The sequence below is a fragment of the Saccopteryx leptura genome, chromosome X (genome assembly GCF_036850995.1).
Source record: "Saccopteryx leptura isolate mSacLep1 chromosome X, mSacLep1_pri_phased_curated, whole genome shotgun sequence".
NCBI classification, from domain to species: domain Eukaryota; kingdom Metazoa; phylum Chordata; class Mammalia; order Chiroptera; family Emballonuridae; genus Saccopteryx; species Saccopteryx leptura.
Genome location: NC_089516.1, coordinates 77058567 through 77080098, shown reverse-complemented (window position 1 = coordinate 77080098; position 21532 = coordinate 77058567). Strand labels below are relative to the sequence as shown.

At 35.2% G+C, this 21532-nt stretch overlaps 1 protein-coding gene across 1 annotated transcript in view; it reads left to right on the top strand.

Annotated features, from left to right (window-relative positions):
* Positions 1 to 21532, top strand: part of POF1B (POF1B actin binding protein) — an 83568-nt gene that overhangs the window by 44850 nt on the left and 17186 nt on the right. The window contains exons 7-15 of the mRNA XM_066356955.1: positions 2712 to 2842; positions 8592 to 8619; positions 9781 to 9855; positions 15839 to 15931; positions 16770 to 16883; positions 17715 to 17867; positions 18216 to 18335; positions 19652 to 19780; positions 20720 to 20802. Of these exons, the coding sequence (XP_066213052.1) occupies positions 2712 to 2842; positions 8592 to 8619; positions 9781 to 9855; positions 15839 to 15931; positions 16770 to 16883; positions 17715 to 17867; positions 18216 to 18335; positions 19652 to 19780; positions 20720 to 20802 (926 nt within the window). The remainder of the gene's footprint in view (positions 1 to 2711; positions 2843 to 8591; positions 8620 to 9780; positions 9856 to 15838; positions 15932 to 16769; positions 16884 to 17714; positions 17868 to 18215; positions 18336 to 19651; positions 19781 to 20719; positions 20803 to 21532) is intronic.

The window sequence follows — 21532 nt, the reverse complement described above, 5'->3', positions numbered from 1 at the left end:
ACATCATCTGTATAATGCACCATGCATTCACCACCCCAAGTCAACTCTCCTTCTCTCACCATTAAACCCTTTTACTTTCTTCCACCACCCTCCTCCCTTTTCCTCCCATAACTGCCACAGTTATAGTCAATCTTAATTCTTAAAACCGTTTTTGAAACCATGTTTTTTAGGCCAGTCCCAGTTTGGTGAATATATAGATGGTCCATAAGGGAGAAATATATGAATGAGATATGAAATCAAAAGTATCTGTGATTATTCTGAATACAAATTTGCTTAATTTGACTTTTGTTTCCTGAGAGGGGTCTGCCACTGAGGATCTGACTGCCAAGATCTGGAAATCTAGTATGTGTACTGCCAAAACAAGCATATTATGATCTAGAAATCTAAGGAGAACTCAAATGTCAGTTTCCAACTCCACAAGGAGTTCAGATTAGTTGCTACAAATAGACTTGTCCAAACTTAGGGAAATGGTATATAATGGCTCAGTCTTCTTGAGTGTCGCCTATGCTCTTTTTGGCTTTATTAATTATTCTTGGGTGACTACTCTAAAAGAGAAACCTGTAAAAAAAAACCCAACAAACTATTTCCCGAATCAGCTAGCATCTAGGATTACTTCTAACAATGTATATGACTTATTTCAATTTATCAAGTACTTTATGAGCCACTGTAGGTTGTTCAATCAGTATTGTGCTAGATAATGTGTGATAGACCAAGTTGTATGACTCATTCTTTTACTCTTAAGTTTATTTCTTTTTGGGAGAAAGAAGATGTTGAGAGAACACAATATACATATGTAAATAATATTTTAAAAAATCAAGATAATTGAGCCCAAAGAGCTAAATTAAATTAGTCTATTAGCTAGAATGGTTTCAGTTTTCATGGTGGTGGTAGATCTTAGGGTGGATTTCAAAGGGTAAGTAAGATTTGGATACACAGCAGGAATTACAGAGTATTTGAAGCAATGAGAATGTCAGCAAAGTCTAGAGGCTAGGATAATGTGATCTGTGCCCCAGAAAGTGAAATCTACTATTGCTGAGACAGAGAACCTGTTAAGAAATAGAATGTCTTCATGTAAGCATTCAAAGGTTTTATACTGAATACACATAACTTATTACCATATTTCCCCATGGATAAGATGCACCTTTTTTCTAAAAACAGTGGTTGCAGGTTTTTTACTTGCATTTCCTGCTTTTTCAAGCTTGGTTTTGTGCTCACTGTTGTAGATAGTGATTTGTCATCAGACACAGATGAGGACAAGCTAATGGATGGGAGTTTTGACAGTGATGAGGAGTTGTATGAATTTTATGATGAATAAAACTTGAGTTCAGTAACTTTATATAATACATTTTTCTTTCAAAATTCAGGCCCCCAAATTAAGGTGCATCTTATACATGGGAGTGTCCAATATGTGGGGAAATACAGTAATTCTATGGCATTTAAATAAACTGTGTAATAATATTGACTTTACCAGATTATCTATATATTTAAGCCTTCATATAGAAGACTACTCTGTTTAGGATGCAATCATTACCATTCTAAGATAGCACATTGAAAGGGTACATGGACAAGATAACATTGTGATGTATTCATTTAGACTTTTTTAAATGTGAAAAAAAAATTAAAACATGATGGCACTATACTGTATCTTGAATGTGGCTTTTTACATTTATCTGTATTTTACAAATGTAATGCAACATCTCAGATGGAATTTTGAAAGCTCATCTTTGTTTACTTTACAATCCTTGCATTTGCCTCAGCATGTGTGATTTCTTCAGGTCAGCCTCCAGAGGACAATTTGAAGATGAAGTATCATTGGTCAAATCTGAAGTCCATTTATCATACACATATTTAGGAATATGTGTGTTTGTAGGGCACATTTGGTCCCAAGTGCAATATCAAAGATGGTATAAAATGCAACCTAAGTTCTTAACCTCCAGGTAGTGTTGTTTGATACCTCCCAAAACAAGGTGGGTAACAATATGGAAAAGATTGGTACCAAAGGATATGAATAATAGACTCGGTCTTATTTAGTACACTATTTATAATAATTTGTGTTTAGGATTTCAAAAGTCTCTGGAGTCTAAGAATTTTCAACATTTGGCCCTGAGATACTTTTTCCAATGTCAGACGGCATATTCAGTCCAAATAATAAATGAAGGGAATCTAACAAGAAATACTCAAAAATACATTGAATTCAGGAGGTTTATTTAAACCAATTTTAAGATATACTAATAAATCAAGCTGACTTTCACTGAGAAGAAAGAAATTATTCCAAAAGAAATGAATTATTTTATAGTCAGTATAATTCAAATAATTCACATTTTCTTTTCCAAAAGGGGACAGATGGGCAAGCCATATGCTAATAATGTGAAATTCAGGGACTTTGATTTGCTTGTTTTACTGTTTAATTTAAGCATCTATAATCCAGAACTTTTATATAAATTACTCTAGTTTGCCATTCATTAGGTCACTTAGACTTATGTGAAATGAAATAAAAAATGTTATTACAGTGTTGTTCTTCCTTTTAAATTCCTCCCATATTGAAAAATATATACTCCAAAAAAAATTTAGTGGCTTGATTCACGTGATGACTTTGTAATGAGTTATATGTATTAATAGATTATTTCATTTTTTCATTTCATATTAAAAAACATCTGTGATTTTAGAAACAGTTAATATTGTTTATAATTGAGGTTGATATTTTTCTTCAGGTGATAATTCAAGATGATGACCCTGAAAAATTGGACCCCAAGTATTTTGGAGAATTACTTGCTGATCTGAGCCGCAAAAATGCAGACCTATATCACTGCCTGTTAGAACATTTGCAGAGAATTGGAGGAAGGTGCAGTAAATATATCCCTTGCCTTAACAGTGTAGTTACTAAACATTTTACAGTACTCGAGTATTTTTAGTGTACTATTTTTAGAACAGTTTTAGATTCACAGCAAAACTCTAGTAGTTTTAATGGGAAAATGGCACAACTATTTGAGCAGATATAAGCAAACATCTCATTTTAAGAGTTAATGCACTTTATAAAAATCATCAAAGAAGGCCTTGGCTGGTTGCTCAGTGGTAGAGCATTATTCTGGCATATGGATGTCCAGGGTTTGATTCCTGGTCAGGGCACATAGGAGAAGCGCCCATCTGCTTTTCCAATCCTCCCCCTCCTCCTTCTTTTTCTCTCTCTCTCTGTCTCTCTCTCTCTTTTGCTCCTGCAGCTATGACTCTGTTGGTTCGAGCACATTGGCCCCGGGCACTGAGGATGGCTTGGTTGATTTGAGCTCCAGCCTGAGGCAGGGGTTGCTGAGTGGATCCTTGTTGGAGCACATGCGGGAGTCTTTGTCTCTATCTCTACTCCTCTTACTTGGAAAAGAAAAAAAAAAGATAATCATCAAAGAGATCACAGCAGCCCTTTTAAAATCAGTAAAGAATTTTCTATACCTTCTTTTGTAAGGTAGTTTGATGGCAAATGCAGCCTCTTGGGCCAGGAGTTCAAAAAATGCATGATATACTCTGATTTGTTTTAAGATATTATTACATTGATGAGGCAAGATACAGTTCCATGGCCAGCAAGTACCGTTTCTCTTTTGCTGACGTGTGTTCAGCATATGAAGGTCAGAGTTCAATATACTCAGTATTATATATTACTTTAATATATGTCATAAAATATATCAAAAATAAAATTATATAAATATAAAGTAATATAAATAGAAATATGTGTGTTACACAGTAATATACAATAAACAGTGCATAATTATATATTTATATATCCAAATAAACAATTTATCAACTATTCATGTATAGATGAAAGCATATTATGTCAGGAATTTCCATAAGCCACCCCCTAAAAGTTGCCTTCTGCTACATAGGGTGGGGTAAAAGTAGGTTTATAGTTGTTTGTAAGAAAAATAATACAATTATTCATAAATAATAATACAAGAATAAACTGTGTTTCACACACTCACAACTCAATATAATTTAGCTCCACCCTGTGTATGTGGTCATCTAGCAGGCAAAATCCAGGAAAGCTTCACAAAGTCATAAAGATCTGGAGTAGAATTTTTTCTGCTTCTGACTCACTAGCTAGATTCTTAAGATTCTTAGAGATCTTCAATCTGTCATGTATCTCTTTTCCTTTCCATTTATTACATTTATTACTTTTCTTTCTCCATTTATTTGCTCCCTCCTCCCTGACTTTTATTGCTTTTCTATTTCATGAAGGCAACTGTTCTCTTATCATCACCCTCAACTGCCTGCCTCCTTATCTTATTGTCCTTCCCACTTTGAAAAATCCCAACTCTGGATTAGTTTAGTGCTTTGCCTTATTTATTGTTTCTTTTTATCACCATTTCCTCCATCCAGTCCCCAACCTCCACTACCCCTAGATTTCCCGGGGTTCCATGAGGGCTATTGTATTTACCCTAGTTTCCTTGGTGACTGGTTTAGTGCAGTGTTCAATAAATATTCGGTGAATGAGTGAATGCATGCTTTGTTTACTGCTACATCCACTGAACAGTTAAGTACTGTTACAGCAAAGCACAGCCACTTATTTGAATTGGGATCATTATAAATGTATAATTCCTATCTTTGAAGCAAAGGCTTTATTACTGTTTATATTAATAAACACTTTCTCTGATTGCCCAAGCAACTATTTCACAGATTCATCCATTTGTTTATATCACTATCTTAAAATCATATCCCTCACTCAAAGTAGTCAATTATTTATTGAGTGTCTACTATGTGCCACACTCTGTGCTTTATTTATGCTGCACTTCCCCATGTACAAGACGCACCTTTTCTCAAAAACCTTGGGTCTAAAAACTGGTGCGACTTATACAGTGGTTTTAGATTTTATACTTGCATTTCCTGCTTTTTCGTGTGGGTAAGAAGTTGTATTGAATTTTATGACGAATAAAACTTGAGTTCAATAACTTTATGTAATACATTCTTTTTCAAATTTCGGACCCCAAAATTAATGTGGGCCTTATACATGGGGAAATATGGTAGTCTCTAATTTGCACAGTAACCCAACAAAGTTTCAAATGAAGATGCCAAAAGAGTACATTATTAGCTCAAGATCACACACCTTCTAAGTGCTTGAGATGAATTCAAATATTTTTAAGTACTCTTTGGCTACAACCCATGAGGTAGCTTTTCTGCAGTCTTCCCTAGATATTCATTTTGGCCTCAATGCTCCTCTTCTGTGCATTAATAATGTCCACTTCTCTCACAGTATTACATTGTAAAATCAAGAGCATAGAGAGCCCTGGCCCGATAACTTGGTTAGTTAGAGCACCATCCGGAAGCTAGAGGTGGCCAGTTTGTTTCAATTCCCGGTCAGGGCACATACAAGAATGTTCCCCCCCTCTCTTTCTCTCTCTCTCTTTCTCTCTCTCTCCCTCCATCCTCTCTCACTGAAATCAATAAATAAAAATTAAAAATGAATAAATAAATATAAAAAAGAGCATAGAGAGACATAGTCTAAAGTTCCCTGATTCTAGATCCAGCGTTCATATGTTGAATTCACATCCCAGCTTTTGTTACATACTAGATGTATAATATCAGGTAATTAGTTTAACCTCTCTGTTCCATGGTTTCTTCATCTGTAAAATAAGGGTTATAATTATGCTTATCTCATAAATTTCTTATAAGTGATGAATAATTCCACACACTTATTTACAAGCAGCATCAGCATCATGTGAGAACTTAGAAACACACTTACTGAGATGGTCTGGGGGCTGAGCCCAGCAGCAAGCTCCTCAGAGGGTTTCAATACATTCTCAAGTTAGGGCAGCGCTGACTATGGGCAGCGATTTTCAACTGGCGTCACACACGCAATTTTAAAACATGTACTACCTGACTATTTGAGTCAGGGGCACTGACGTCTTTTCCCATAGATTGTCAAATTAGAAAAAAAATGGCAACAGCCAACACAATAACTGTCCAGTGATTAAAATTATACTTACTTCTTTGTCAGATTGGCAAAAAAAGATATTTTTGGTGTGCCACTGAATTTTAGTAATTAGTTTGTGTGCCATGAGATGAAAAAGGTTGAAAATCACTTAGCCAGGGCGACAAAAGTGGCAGGCCCTTGGACTAGTACCTCTACTCTGAGAAGGTTAATCCTTGTGCAAATTGCTTAAATTTTTATACTAGGTATATCCCCAAATTGTTTAAGATATTGCTAGCAAGTTTCAGAAATTATCAAAATGTTAAATCATATAATTTGAAATGTCACAAGATTTAGATCAGTTTTATATTGTGTAAATTTTTTTCTGAAACAATTAAGTTGTATAAAGTACAGGACATTATAATCCTTGTTTTGTGTTGCCGCAAAACAGTTCAGAGCACGTGACCTTGGCAAAGTCTCTAGTCAATAAAAGTTTAAAGAAAGGCCAATATACTCTAAATTTGTTAGTCTCATACTAAATAGAAGTAGACAAAGTAAGCAAGCAAGGAAAGTTCATTTATTTCACAATAACCATCCAGGTAAAACTGTAATCTGGGGGTTTTGCAATAACTTCCTGTCATTTAGGGCTTTTGACAAATATACATGGATGACTTAAATGTATAATTAAGCACTGCAAAGCTCTGAATTTAATTTCTAGAGTAGCTAAATATACAAAAAAAAATTCAAAAGCTAGTGTCTCCGCTTCAGTAAACACTGCAGGACGAAAAGGATCTCAAAAAATTGGTGTTCAAATGTTTCTCTTTGTCAAAAGATTGTGGGTTTCTTTCTCTCCATTTCTTCCCTCTTTTCCTCATTTCTTTGTTTATTTTTTCATATTACATTTCTGTCTTCCTAGGAGAGGAGACTGTATGAAGTGAGTGGCACTCCATCTCCCCCGGTGTAATTCTAGCCGACACTCGGGTGCTGAATGAGGATGTAATCCACACTGACCTTTCTCGCCTGCTCTGCTCTCCTTCCTTTTTCCTCCCTCCGTCTCCCTCTCTCTCCCTCTTTGTATCCACTTTTCTGTCCACATTATAATTCAACAAGGCGTGGGTTCCAGGGTCAAAATTAGAGAAGCTTGGCTCACAAAATCATTCTGGTGATTGCTTAATCTTCCAACATGAAGGGCTATGACCGTTTCTTGTTTTGTTTCTTTGTATTGCTTACTTTTTTTGTAGAAAAAAGTAAGAGACTAGAGACATGTGTACCAGGTCAGCATTGAAATTGGAATTTTAAACCAAAAAGACCTGTTAATGCAGTGCTGATTCCAGTTAACTGTAATTCAAGACTACTAAATCTATATTGTGATTCACATGTTAACTTGTTTCACCTTCCAATATATGCATGCAGTTACTTTAGTCAAACATTAAAGAAGTAGGAGATATTCCATTTTGTTTTGCTAGTGCCTCCCCACAATTTCTATTCTTTGGGGCAACACAGGAAATCTCACATACATACATACATACATACATACACACATACATGTGATTGCACACATGCAGTCATGTCTTGGGATATGGTATCTTTGGTTCCTCCCCACATTAGCTGGCATATTTTTATAAATGGAGGTAAGAGCTGAGGCACAGTGGGTGGCCCATTTATTTCAATAAGCAATATATTACTCAGAAGCACTTACTTAGAAGATAAATGCCAGAGCTAATGTACTAGCTTAATACCTCTAAAATGCTTTTCTATTTACTGAGGCTATGGCAAAATCCTATACCTCTGATTCTATGACTGTCTTGCTTGAAAATATTCTATATTTTTGTTAGAATGTGTGTACTGGTTTTTTGTTTGAGAAGCTTGTTTCCTACATGTATGTTGGGCCAAATTCATCCACTAAGTGCAGAGAGAGCACTTAGGTAAAAATAAAAGCCTGTCTGTTGCCACGGACAACACGAGCCCTGCATCCTTCCCGCTCTCACCATTTTCCAAAGAAACGAGTGCCAGGCTGACATAATCACTAGCAATTCACTTCCCTCATTTGTCTACTTAGCGTGGCTTCAAAATTGGCCTCCAACCCTCATTGCTAAACCTTCATTTTGATGCTGGAAATTCTATTATTATCTGAAAATTTTGGTCATGCTGCTTAAGGTCTGTCCTTATGCAAAACACTCACATTCGCTGTAAGCTTTGTCTCTGCCACTTACACAGTTGTGTAGGTTGGATGAGTTACTCAGTCTTGGATTTTGATAAAACTTGAAGGCACTGTAGAACGAAGTTGAAACCAGCCTTGAAAAGGAGCATCACAAGGAGAAAGGGAGGAGGTGTAAATAGAGAACAACTATTATTTTTTTATTCACTCAAGTAGCATTTATTGCCAGGCACTGAGGACTTTGACATTTAGCCTCAGACACACTGGTGTTAATGGATGGTTCTAACTGATTCTGCATAGTCTTTCGAATTTTCTATTTGGATATTGTTTATTTTTAACAAATGCTAGTTACAGGAAAATTATCTTTATATTTTGGAAGGGCCATTTTAGTTATTTTAATTTTTATCATTTGGATGATAAATTGAACTTGTGTTATTATAATATATTGAAAACTGAGACAAAGTAATTAGAATATTAGCATTCACATATGATCAAGGTATGCATTTTTCCTAAGTTTGTCTTATCTTTGTTTTATTCTTGCAGCAAACAGGACTTTGAGTCCGCAGATGAGGTAAGTGTATAGAGAGTTAAAAAACAAATGTAGTTGATAGCAAAGCAAATTCTGATATTTGCACTAATAGTATTGTTTTTGTTTTGAACCTTTATTAGACCTGAAGCAGGTTAATTTGATATTTTCATTGAACTGGGTACAATACATAATGATCATTTTGTTTTTAAAATAATATAGCCATTTATATCTTTGTAAAAGCTGTAAAAGAAATAATCTTAAATCATCACATAAAAATATTTTATCAGCTGCCACTTTATGATTTAATTCTCTTTGCTTATCAGAACATTTAAAATTTCATTGGTCACATATTCTCTGCTTCATAAAACTGAAATCTACATTAACTAAATCAGTAACAAAGTCAGCTTTAACGTATTTTGAAACATGTATGCCCCATGACAAATAGTCAGCAACTTGAAGTATTCTTTCAAGTATTAATTCTTTTACATATGCACATTTTGTTAATAATTATTTTAATGGAATAAGTCATCAAATAAAGATGGACTTTAATGTAATAAAGCACAGTGGTCTCTTTTGTGTTAATTTTTATCTTTCCAATGTTTTGATGTGCTGCATTTATTACAATTATTCAGTAAGCCCTCAAGTGCCTTTAAAAAACACTGGCTTCAATTTAGGTTCTTCAAATTGGTTGAAGCTTCTCAATGTTGCTGTGGCAACATCATCTTTCACAAGCCACCAGAGTTCTATGTACATTTTCAATAGATGCTTAATATTGTTTTACTTCTCCAAATTTTCAGTAAAATCAGCCTCTAAATAAAATGTCATATGTACCATACAAGAAAATTTCCAGTTGGTTGTTAAAAGATACACTGAAATAAAGTGCTTGATGGGATATAAGAGGCTATCTTGTTTTTAAATTGTTCTTTTAAAAAATTACAAATAGAACATAAATTGGTTGCCCAAAGCTTTTCCCTAAAATGCCTGAAATTCAGGGTTCTTTCCATAGTGCCTGTAGCATAATCCATTTTTTCAAAGTAAGAACTGATAAGGCTAGAAATGAAATTTGTAGCAACTATTGCCTGAAAAGTGACATCTGTATTTTGTTGTCCCTAAAAATAAGCCCTAGGCACAAAAGTCTATGGAATGCTGACACCAAGTTTAAAATACTAACTGCTCAATGGATAAGCCTCTCTTTTCTTACAGTCAGAAGACATTGAATCCTTGATTCCTAAAGGGTTGTCAGAGTTTACAAAACAGCAAATTCGCTACATTCTGCAGGTGAGGTGGTGGGGGGGGGGGGTGGCGAGAGAGGGTGTAAGAACAACAGTAACAAAGTGTTAGGTTAGAATGTTTTCCTTAATTTAGAACAGAACTTTTCAAATAAAAATCCTTTTTTACAAGAATCGATTATATTTTGATTGAAAAAAAAGGTTGCCTTATAGTTTGGTCAGATCATCAAACACTAGTACTACACGACTAGCAGTCAGGCAAGCGTTCCAGAAATAATATTATTCCTTAATTTTAAATGTCTTTAGTCTTCCCTCACTGCTGTAGCAAAACCTGACTCTAACTTATATCTGTTCCCCTCCTAATTTCTACCCCTTCCCATTCTAACCCTGGCGGTGAGAGATGGAAAAGCAAGCACCTTTTTTTCCTCAATTGTGAATGGTTTGAGACCACTGGGGCAGTGAATTCCCCTACAAAGAAGGGAGAGGTAGGCCACAGTAGGTGCCATGGGACTATGACTAAGAAGAATACATGTACTTGCAAGGAAGGATTCTGAAGGTAATCTTGTGTTGTCTAGTGAAGACAATTTCTAAGTTTTATATTTGGTCTCAAACCTTTCAATTTGATCATCACAATTTTTAACCTGGTGTCATATTTGTAAAACTTAAATGAACTATTATTTTTAGTCGCACACATCTGTGTTAGAGATAGCGGTATGGGGAAAAATGCACTCTGCAGAACTTGACTTTTGGAAACATTCTTGATATTGTCTCTGGAGGTGGGATGTTCATCCAAAGTGCATTCATGACCTGTATTTACAAAAAACTTCACTCCTTATAAAGATTTTTGCATCTAAGACTATGAAAGACTTTGGTCTGTGGTTTTCTTGTATTATCTTTAGATTAGTTATCTTCATAAAATGAAATAAGAAATGGTTCTTCCCTTTCTGTTTTCTGGAATACTTGGTATTGTTTCTTCTATTAAACATTTGGTAGAATTCTTCAGTGAAAATATCTGGACCTGGATATTTGTTTTGGTAGATGTTTTTCGAAATTCCAAATTCAATGCCATAATGGTTATAGTTCTATTGAAATGATCTATTTCCTATTGTGTGAGTTGTGGTTACTTGTGACTATCAAGGAAGTAGTCTATTTCATCTAAATTGGCAAGTTTAGATGACTACAGTTGTTCATAGCATTTTCTTATTACCACTTTGATGTCTGCAGGATCTGTATTACTAACTCTTATTTAATTACTGATACTTGTAGTTTGTGTCTTCTCCTTTTTTGCCTGTCAGCCTTTGCTGGAGTTTTATCATACTTATTGATTTTTCTCCCAAAGACCTAAATTTCAGTTTTATTGATCCCTTCTGCTGTTTTCCTGTTTACATTTCCATTGATTTTTGCTCTTGTCTGTATTATTTACTTCCTTTGCTTGATTTTGGTTTATTTTGCTCTTTTTTGTCCAGTATCTTGATATAGGAAGTGAGACTATTGATTTGAGACCTTTCCTATTTTCTAATGTAAGCATTAGTGCTATAAATACCCTCTCATATGGCTTTAGCTGCATCTCACAAATTATGATATGTATTTTCATTTTCTTTCAGTTGTATGCATTTTCTATCAACCTTTTTAAAAATTTTTATTGGATTTATTGAGGTGACATTGGTTAATAAAATTATATATGTTTCAAGTGTACAGTTCTATATTACATCATCTGTACATTGTATTGTGTGTTCACCACCTAAAGTCAAGTCTCCTTCCATCAGTATTTATCACTTCCTCACTGTCCTCTGCCTCCCCACCCTCTTGCACTCTGGTGCGTTTATTTCCCTTTAGATTTCTGCTTTGACTGGTGGATTATTTAAAGAGTATTGTTTAGTTTCCAAGTGTTTCGATATTTTCCTGTTGTCTTTCTGTTATCAGTTTCTAGTTTGATTCCATTGTGGTCAGAGCACATATTCTATATGAGACCATTTAGTTAAGTTTTTGTTTGTTGTTTTTTTTTTTTTTTTTTTTTTGTATTTTTCTTAAGTTGGAAACAGGGAAGCAGTCAGACAGACTCTCGCATGTGCCGACCGGGATCCACCCGGCATGCCCACCAGGGGGCGATGCTCTGCCCATCGGGGTGTCGCTCTGCCACAATCAGAGCCATTCTAGTGCCTGAGGCAGAGGCCACAGAGCCATCCTCAGCGCCCGGGCAAACTTTGCTCCAATGGAGCCTTGGCTGCGGGAGGGGAAGAGAGAGAAGAAGGAGAGGGGGAGGGGTGGAGAAGCAGATGGGCATTTCTCCTGTGTGCCCTGGCTGGGAATCGAACCTGGGACTCTTGCATGCCAGGCTGATGCTCTACCACTGAGCCAACCGGCCAGGGCCCAGTTAAGTTTTGTTGTATAGTAAAGGATATGGTCTATCTTGTTGTATGTTCCATGGGCACAAGAAAGGAACGTGTGTCTGTTGTAGGATGGAGTCTTCTATAAATGGTGATTAGATTATTTGGTTAATACTGTTGTTGAGTTCTTCTATATTCTTGCTCATTTTCTGCCAACTAGCTTTATCACTTGCTGAAGGAAGGGTATAGAATTCTTCAGTCATAACTATGGATTTGTCTCTTTCTCCTTTCTGTCTACCAGTTTTTGTTCCATACATTTTGCAGCTCTGTCGTTTGATGCATAAATATTCAGGATTGCTATGTTGTTTTGGTGGATTGACCCTTTTATCATTATGTAAGGACCCTCTCTGTCCATGGTAATTTCCTTTGGTCTGAAGTAATTTTTATTTAATATAAATATAATATGCCTATTTTCTTTTGCTTAATAATTGCACAGTATAACTTTTCCAACCTTTTACTTTCAATATATATAATATGTATATAATAAGTATGTATGTATATATGTGTGTGTGTGTGTGTTCTTTTTTCCTTCTTGGTGCTCCAAATCTGTTTTATCATTTTCTTTCTCTTCAGAGAACTTCCTTTAACTATTCATTTAGGGTAGGTTTTAGTGACAAATTCTTTTCATTTTTTCTTCATCTGAAAATATTGTGATTTCCCCTTCATTCCTAAAGGCTATTTTCATTAGGTGCAGAATTTGTAGTTGTTAATTGTTTCTTTCTCAGCATTTAAAAATGATGTGTTACTTTCCTCTAACCTCTATGGTTTCTATGACAAATCTGCTGTAATTTGAAAGTTACTCTCAATAGTTAAGATTTGTCTTGCTGCTTTCAAGATTTTAAGTTTATCTTTAGTTTTAAGAAATTGACCCATATGCCTGGGCATGGCTTTCTTTGGATCATTGTATTTAGACTTTGCTCAACTTCTTAAATATGTATGTTTATGGCTTTTGCTAATTTGGGGAAGTTTTCAGTCATTACTTCTTCAAATACTTTTTCAGCTTCACTCTTTCTTTTTTCTTTCTAGGACTTTGATGAAATGAATGTTAAATGTGTTTTATACTCCCACAAGTCTCTGAGGCTCTGTTCAATTTTTTTCCAATTTATTTTCTTTCTGATATTCAGAATGAGTACTTTCTATTGTTTTGTCTCCGAGTTCACTAATTCTTTGTACTTTCCTTTCTGTTTTTTAGTCCATTGAAGCTTTTGTTTTTGTTACTGAGCTTTCCAATTCTAAAATATTCATTTTTATTTTTTATATCTTCTATTTCTTTTCAAGATTTTCCATTTTGCTGCTGAGACTTCCTATTTTTTTATTTATTTTAAGTCTGTAATTTCTTGCTAAAGCATTTTTATGATGTCTGCTTTAAAATTCTTTTTAGTCAGTTCTATCATTTCTGGTATCTTGATGTTAACATCTATTAACATATATTTTCTTATCAAGTTGAGTTTTTCCTGGTTCTTGGAATGATGAGTGATGTTTTAAAACTTAACACCTGGACATTACGAGTATTCTGTTATGACTTTGGGTCTTCTTCAGATCTTCTTTATTAGCGGGCCTCTGCTGATATTGAAACAACAGGGGGAGCAGGGCACCATCTGGTTTTGCCACATTCCCTGCTTAGCCTTTGTTGATACTGATCAGGAAAAGAGCTTATTGTTCTTCCTGAGCAGAGGTAAGAACTGTGGCTCTCTACTAGGCCCCCACCTTTTCAGGGCCTGGTTTAGATAGAAAGGAATACCTCATTACTTGTCCCCACTTGGCTTCCACTGACACTGCAAGTTGAGTGGTCTCATTTCCATCAGGCAGTGATAACAGTCTTTACACTCCACTAAGCGTTCTCTGACATCACCCTACCAGGGAGGCCGAGTGGTGTCCTTTTTTATTCTCAACTGATGGCACGGTATTTGTGGTCTAATTTTTGCCCAGTGGGGATGAAAATCCCATCGCTCCACCTGACCTTTTCTTTTTTTTTTTTTTTTTGTTGTATTTTTCTGAAGCTGGAAACGGGGAGAGACAGTCAGACAGACTCCCGCATGCGCCCGACCGGGATCCACCCGGCACGCCCACCAGGGGGCGATGCTCTGCCCCTCCGGGGCGTCGCTCTGCTGCGACCAGAGCCACTCCAGCGCCTGGGGCAGAGGCCAAGGAGCCATCCCCAGCGCCCGGGCCATCAATGGAGCCTTGGCTGCGGGAGAGGAAGAGAGAGACAGAGAGGAAGGAGGGGGGGTGGAGAAGCAAATGGGCGCTTCTCCTATGTGCCCTGGCCGGGAATCGAACCCGGGTCCCCCCGCACGCCAGGCCGATGCTCTACTGCTGAGCCAACCAGCCAGGGCCACCTGACCTTTTCTAACACCAATGTGGTGAGTGGTGTTGGTGAAACTTTTTACAGCCTGGTGAGGAGAAAAATCTAGGCTTCCTTTTTAGCCTTTGATGGTTGTGGTGGGGAGTAGAATTGCAGGATTTTTAAATGTGGTATTTAGCTGGAATATAGTAATTACCATATTTCCCCATGTATAAGATGTTCCCATGTATAAGACACATCTTAATTTTGGGGCCCAAAATTTGGAAAAAAATATATTACATAAAGTTATTAAACTCAAATTTTATTCATTATAAAATTCATACAACTCCTCATCACTGTCAAAGCTCCCATCCATTAGCTTGCGCTCATCTGTGTCTGATGACGAATCACTGTCTTCAACAATGAGTGCAAAAACAAGCACAAGAAAGTGGGAAATACAAGTAAAAAAATCTGCAATCACTGTATAAGACTCACCCAGTTTTTAGACCCCAAATTTTTCAGAAAAAAGGTGTGTCTTATACATGGGGAAATACAGTATTATCCAAAAGTTCTCTGCCTGTCAGGCTGCCCTTTTCATGGTCCTTTGGCTCAAGAGAGTAGGCTTTTCTAGGGACTTTTATTATTTGTACCCACTGGTGTTTCTGGGTTAGTGATTTCCACACCACCAGTGTGTGATATATGAAGTATTACAAAGCAGACTTCTTTCTCTTTACATTTTTGAGTATTTTTATAACTGTGGGTTAACACCCAGAGCTTTTATTACACTTTAGCAGAAATAGGGAAAATTATTTCTATTTCATCTTTCCAAAAATGACAGTTATCTAAAGCAACAAGAACAGCAACAAAAAAACATTTTCTTTGAAGAAGGTAGTTCAACTTAGTAAAATGGCTTTTTCCCCACTTTAAAATATGAGATGTTTCTATGCTTTAAGGTTAAATTTAAGTAGTGTCGTTTGCTTCTCATCTGAGGTGAAATTCATGTATTTCGTAGAACACTTAGGATGATGCATTTTAGTATCTGAAGGTTGACTTCCTATCTCTTCTGAACTTTTAAGAAAGAATAAAAGTAAATCTGAGAATTTACTGATTAATTTCTATCTTGTGAAAAAGATGACATTTCATCATGGAAAAAATAATAGATTTTGTTCTAATTACATAGCTATGATCCCCAGGAGAATTTCTTGAATTATGTATGTACATTATTAACAATATAAACACATCAAATATAAAAACTGTTAATAAGTTTGCTTATAGAAACAGAAAAATGAGATCACTACCATTGATATTACCTAATTCTAAATGCTAGTAACAATAAACTATTAATTGTTTTCTTCCTTCAGATGAGGGTTATGTCTGACAAGTCACTCCGGCTAGTGCTGTCCACATTCAGCAACATACGGGAGGAGCTTGGACATCTTCAAAATGACTTGACAGTAATGTTTATCTTTATTTTTTTCCAAAGTCTTTCTAGTTCCCGCCTTTCTGACATAGAAGCCAAGGCATTCAGTCCACCTTTTTAAAATTTAGTACTACACAACATTATACTGAACCAGACATACTTATTTCCTTGAAACAGTTAATTGAGGCTGAGAGGAAGAAAATAGCTCTACTGTGTAGATAGAAAGTTGGGAATGCACTTTCTCATTAGTTTGCCATGAAGATAATTTACTTCTGAAAGCCAAGGAGTATCTTGTAAAATTAGGCTAATCTGACTCATTAAATGAGAATTTCCTTCTTTTCCAGAATAATAAAGCATACTCTGAATTTCTTTGAATCTTTGAAAACTTCTTTCTCCAAGAATTTGCCCTTTCTGTTTTAATTGGTGTTCTTGATTCCAATTGCCAAGTTACATTCAGAATGTTTTTTGGACAATGAATAACTCGTTGAGGACTTTGGAGTGGGATTTTTTGTTTTGTTTTGTTTCTGGGTTCTGATGAACACATTTAGACTCTACTTTAAAAATTTACCACCTGCTGGGATTAACAAGAACTCTTTCTAGATTGGCGCAAAACATTCCAATCATTCAGAAGGTTTTGCTTCATTGCACTTTGAATTAGTCAATCCATCAAGTTGTGTCTTTCAATATGCAGGTTTTTAAAGAGTCTATACATTTGTATTTCATATTTTGTTTAACTTCTAAGAATTCTGTTCATTACGCAACTGCAAATAAAAAGTGCTTATGTTAACCTTCCAATGCAAACCAATGTTTGTATTACGTGACTTTGGGCAAGTTTCTGTAATTCTGAGTTGTAATAAAGAATTTTGTTTCAGTCCCTGGAAAATGACAAGTTAAGACTTGAAAAAGACCTGGTTTTCAAAGAAAGTCAAATAAAAGAATATGAAGAACTCTTGGCATCAGTGAGAGCCAATAATCGTCAGCAGCAGGTAACTGGATATTTCCATTGATGATAAACTAGATCGGCAACCTTTCCTCTGCAGGATCATTGGTGTATTTATTGGACTGACGCGATACAATCCAGACATAGTTAAAATCTGATGGGATAGTTCATTCATTTGAGAATGGAGTAACCTTAAATATTTTTAACAACTGAAAAGTCTCTCAGAAAAAGATAACCTTACATATTTTAGATATAAAGTTTATACAATCCATATTATCTGTGCTGTTGAGTGACAAGAATTACATAAATATTGAAACTCTAAGTTCACTCATTGATTTAATTTACTATGATGTCATGAAAAATTTTTTTATATACCTTAACATGTGTTTGTTCAATGAAGAAGTGAAAGAATGAACTCTACAGTTATTCTACAGGTGTCTGAGCAGAATTGATGCCTAGGGAATAGTTATATGTCTCTAAGGCTGACCCCTTACTAATTTTCCCTCCCAAAGAAGTCGCAAGTTTTTGCTCAGCTTCCAGTTGTCACATAAATCATCAGGAATGGAGTCATTTTGGTGCATAATAGAAAGCAGGGTACAGTATTGTCAAAGATGATCAATAGTATGTTGCTAATTTGGTGCATTGAAACTTTATCTAGATCTGATTATTTCTCAGTCTAGATAGGCAAGTCAGACTAATGGCATGGATCTCATATATTGACATGGCTGACTTAACTTGTAATTTAAGGGGTCAATATTTAATAAAACTTGGCCTGGAAAAATATTTGCTTTATTTTATAAAACTAATCACCAAAAAATGCACTATTTTCCCAAAAGTAGAACACATGTGTCTTTATTTATTTGTGTCTTCTTTACAGCAAGGACTTCAAGATTCAACCTCAAAATGCCAAGTGTTAGAAGAAAAAAATCTCTCTTTTCGACATACACTGTCAGACATGGAATATAGATTAAAGGAACTGGAATACTGTAAACATAATTTAGAGCAAGAAAATAAAAATCTTAGAATGCAGGTATTAAAATTTGTTTCAAATATATGTTATTGCCTTAGTTAAACTATTGTGATCTTAGGATTGACAAATATACACTTACATATATACATTTGTAGTTTCATTGTATAACTATATATGTGTGTGTATATGTGTTCCTATTCATTTTGAGCAAATGCATGCACAACTTTTTGATGTTCTCACATGCAAGTCTTCCTGCTGCCATTTGCGCTGTATAATGTCATTCTTAATAATTGCTCTCATTATTTCGATTTCTCATGAAATCATGTGATTTTCACCTATTAAATCTTATAACACACTATGTTTCCTTTATAACAATCCAATTACAGAAAGTTATGCTGTCTTGTATAGGTTTCTGAGACTTGCACGAGCCCAGTGCTCCAGGCTAAAATGGATGAAATTGGCAGCCGTTACATGGAGATGCTAAAAAACTTAAGAATGGAGAAAGATAGAGAGATCTGCAAGCTAAGGGTATGTTGATCCTACACTGCATAAATACCCAGGTTAGCACAACATTTCTAAGATAATAATGGTTTCAAGTTTAAAGCTACAAGGAAAAATCAAGTAAAGGTAGAGTTTTAAGAATATGCTATAGAACCTTTTGTTTGAACACATGTGACTACATAAGGATATTGCTACATTGTCTTCAAATTTAGCTTAATCTTTTCTAAGGAATAACAAAACCCATTAAGCTTAGGGTTTGGCTCTTAATATTTACATATTTATTTACTTGATAGCAGGGAGACCCTTTATGATTTTAACTAAGGCATGTTTATGCAGGCAAGAGAAACATTTGAGATTACCCAGCAAAACAACAGTTGGTTTCATAAATATCCTCACCTGACTTAGAGGAGTGATGCATAGTGAGACCATTGTCAAACATAAAAGGGAAAACAATGTTAAATTATGTATGTGTAACTGGCATCAAATAAGGGTGATATATATGAGAGTCAGTATGCATTTCTTGACCTTGAAATTTTAGATCAAATTGATTAACTCAATTTAATAATTCCTATATGTAGCTAAATACATGTATTTTAATGGCATAACTGAACACAGATTGTTCTCTCCAAATATTGCTGTAAAATCCTGAACAAAAATAGAAATAAAACAAAATATAATTTGTTCAAAAGCCTACTGGTTTTTCGGCACATCTCCTCCATTAGTTTCTTTTTCATCCCAACATTACTAATTACTCTTCAACCTAATAGCCATCTGTGCGCACATAATATACTACAGAGGAGAACGGACAAGATTAGGGGTATTAGACGACTTGTCTTGAGTGAGATGCAGCTATGTTTCTTATTAGGTATATAACGGTGTCATTTAATGTCTCTGGATCTCAGCTGTTTATTTTGTAAATAAGTATTATAATAATACTCATCTCACAAGGCTGCTGTGAATCCTGAGATAAGTCATGCAGGATATTTTGTAAACTGCAAATCGTGATCTAATATCAGTCATCATTACCGAGTTTTCCTTAATTAGAATTTGAAAGAATCCAAAGTGCCTGTTCTCTCAGCTTTATTTTAATTATTATGACCTAAGACTGTGAATAAAGTAATGCCTTTATGAAATAGTAAAAGCACTTCTTAAAATGAAAAATGGTTAAATTTGCATTTGAATTCATATTTTATACTCATAAAGCTCTATAAATGTTTATCGGTATTTTGCTCTTCATTTCATAGTTGGCTATATGACTTCATGTCGTTTAACTTCTCTGGAACTCAGTTACCTGTTTTGTGAATGAGAATCAAAATAATTTTCATTTCTTTTCAAATCTGTAGACTCAATTAAATCAATACCAAAAAGATATTTCGAGAAGAGAAGGAAGTTGCAGTGACTTCCAATTCAAGCTTCATGAACTGACAAGCTTGCTGGAAGAGAAAGATGCCCTTATAAAGCGTCAGTCCGAGGTAAGGCCAAAAGGGCTAAGGGTGGGGTGGGACTCAGTCCTGTGGGATGAATGCTTTCCAGGGAGAGTAGAGGAAGACACACTTCCGAGATTCATTTTCTTCATGAAGTAGAATGTGAATGTGAAGAGGTAGAAGATTTCTATTTCAGAGAAAATAATTCAAACAAAAGCTAGAATTGAAGCAAAAATCAGTGCCACTGTGCATTTAATATTTTTAGGATAATTGATTTTATAACTCATTATCAGCAAACCTCCCAATAAGATTGTTGCACCTTAGTAGATTATTAGCTGCTTCAACAAGGGACTGTTATTTCTCTCTGTATCTGTACCATGAAGCCAGGATCTGTTACAAAATCAGCACTGAAGGAAGGAACTACCAACAATGGTGGTAACGTTACATTGCTGTCACTGAACAAATGGTAATTGTAGTTCTGTGATTGACTTTCTTTTAGGAAACAATACCGGTTTCCATATGTAAGTTTCAGAACTCTTCTGCTATGGCAATACTTGTCAAGATTTTTAGGACAAAAACCTTCACATCATCTTGAGAACCATGCCAATCAATCTCATGTTATCCCTCAAATATAGAAATTTTAGAGTTGTTCATGGATTCCTACATAGATGTATAATGTAACTTATTGGGTACCACGAAGTAAGAATATACAGGGGTGGGAAAAAGTAGGTTTACAGTTGTTCATATGGAAAATAATACAATAATTAATAAATGATAATACAAGCATAAACCTTTGTACTCATAACTCTATACCTACTCTTGCTTACCCCTGTATAGTATCAACAAGTGGGATTGGAACATTTTTATTTTAAGGCTTACAAGGAAGCAGGACAAGTAATTATTATTAGTAACTTTATTAAATGATCAGACATACAGTTTACCTCATGTTTCTACTGTTAAATAATTATAATGCCTTTTATTTGTAAGGAACTATCGAAGTTGAGACAAGAAATATATTCATCTCATAACCAACCCTCCAGTTGTGGAAGGACTACAATTACCACTAAAAAGTAATGCATTTTTTTATTTAGAAATTAAATTTAATGGAAAGACAATGGTCCATAGGAACATATAAGTGTCAAGTGTTCATCTTCAATGGCACGTGAATTATTCATTGTGTTGTATGCCCATCACCCAAAGTCAAACAATTTCTATCACTATATGTTTGGCCCTCTTTAGTCCTCTTCCCTTCCCTCTCCCCCTGGTAACCACTTTATTTCTGCCTCTGTCTATAAGTCTCAGTTTTAGATCCCACATATGAGTGAAATCATACAGTTCTTAGCTTTTTCTGATTGACTTATTTTAGCTGATCTAACAGGTGTGAGGTGGTAGCTCATTGTAGTTTTGATTTGCATTTCTCTATTAGCTAGGGAAGATGAGCATCTTTTTATCGATCTATTTGCTGTTAGTATGTCTTCATGAGAGAGGTGTCCGTTCAGGTCCTCTCCCCATTTTTTAATTGGATTGTTTGCTTGTTGTTGAACTTTATGAGTTCTTTATAGATATTGAATATTAACCACTTGTCAGAGCTGTTGTTTGCAAATAATATCTCCTACTTGGGTGGCTGCTTTTTTGTTTTGCTGTCTGTTCCTTTTGCTGTGCAAAAGCTTTTTAGTTAGATAAAGTCCCATTCACTTATTTTTGCCTTTACTTCTCTTGCCTTTGAGTTCAAATTCATAAAATGTTCTCTGTGACTGAGTTCCCTAAGATTGGTACCTAGGTGTTCTTCTATGTAGTTTA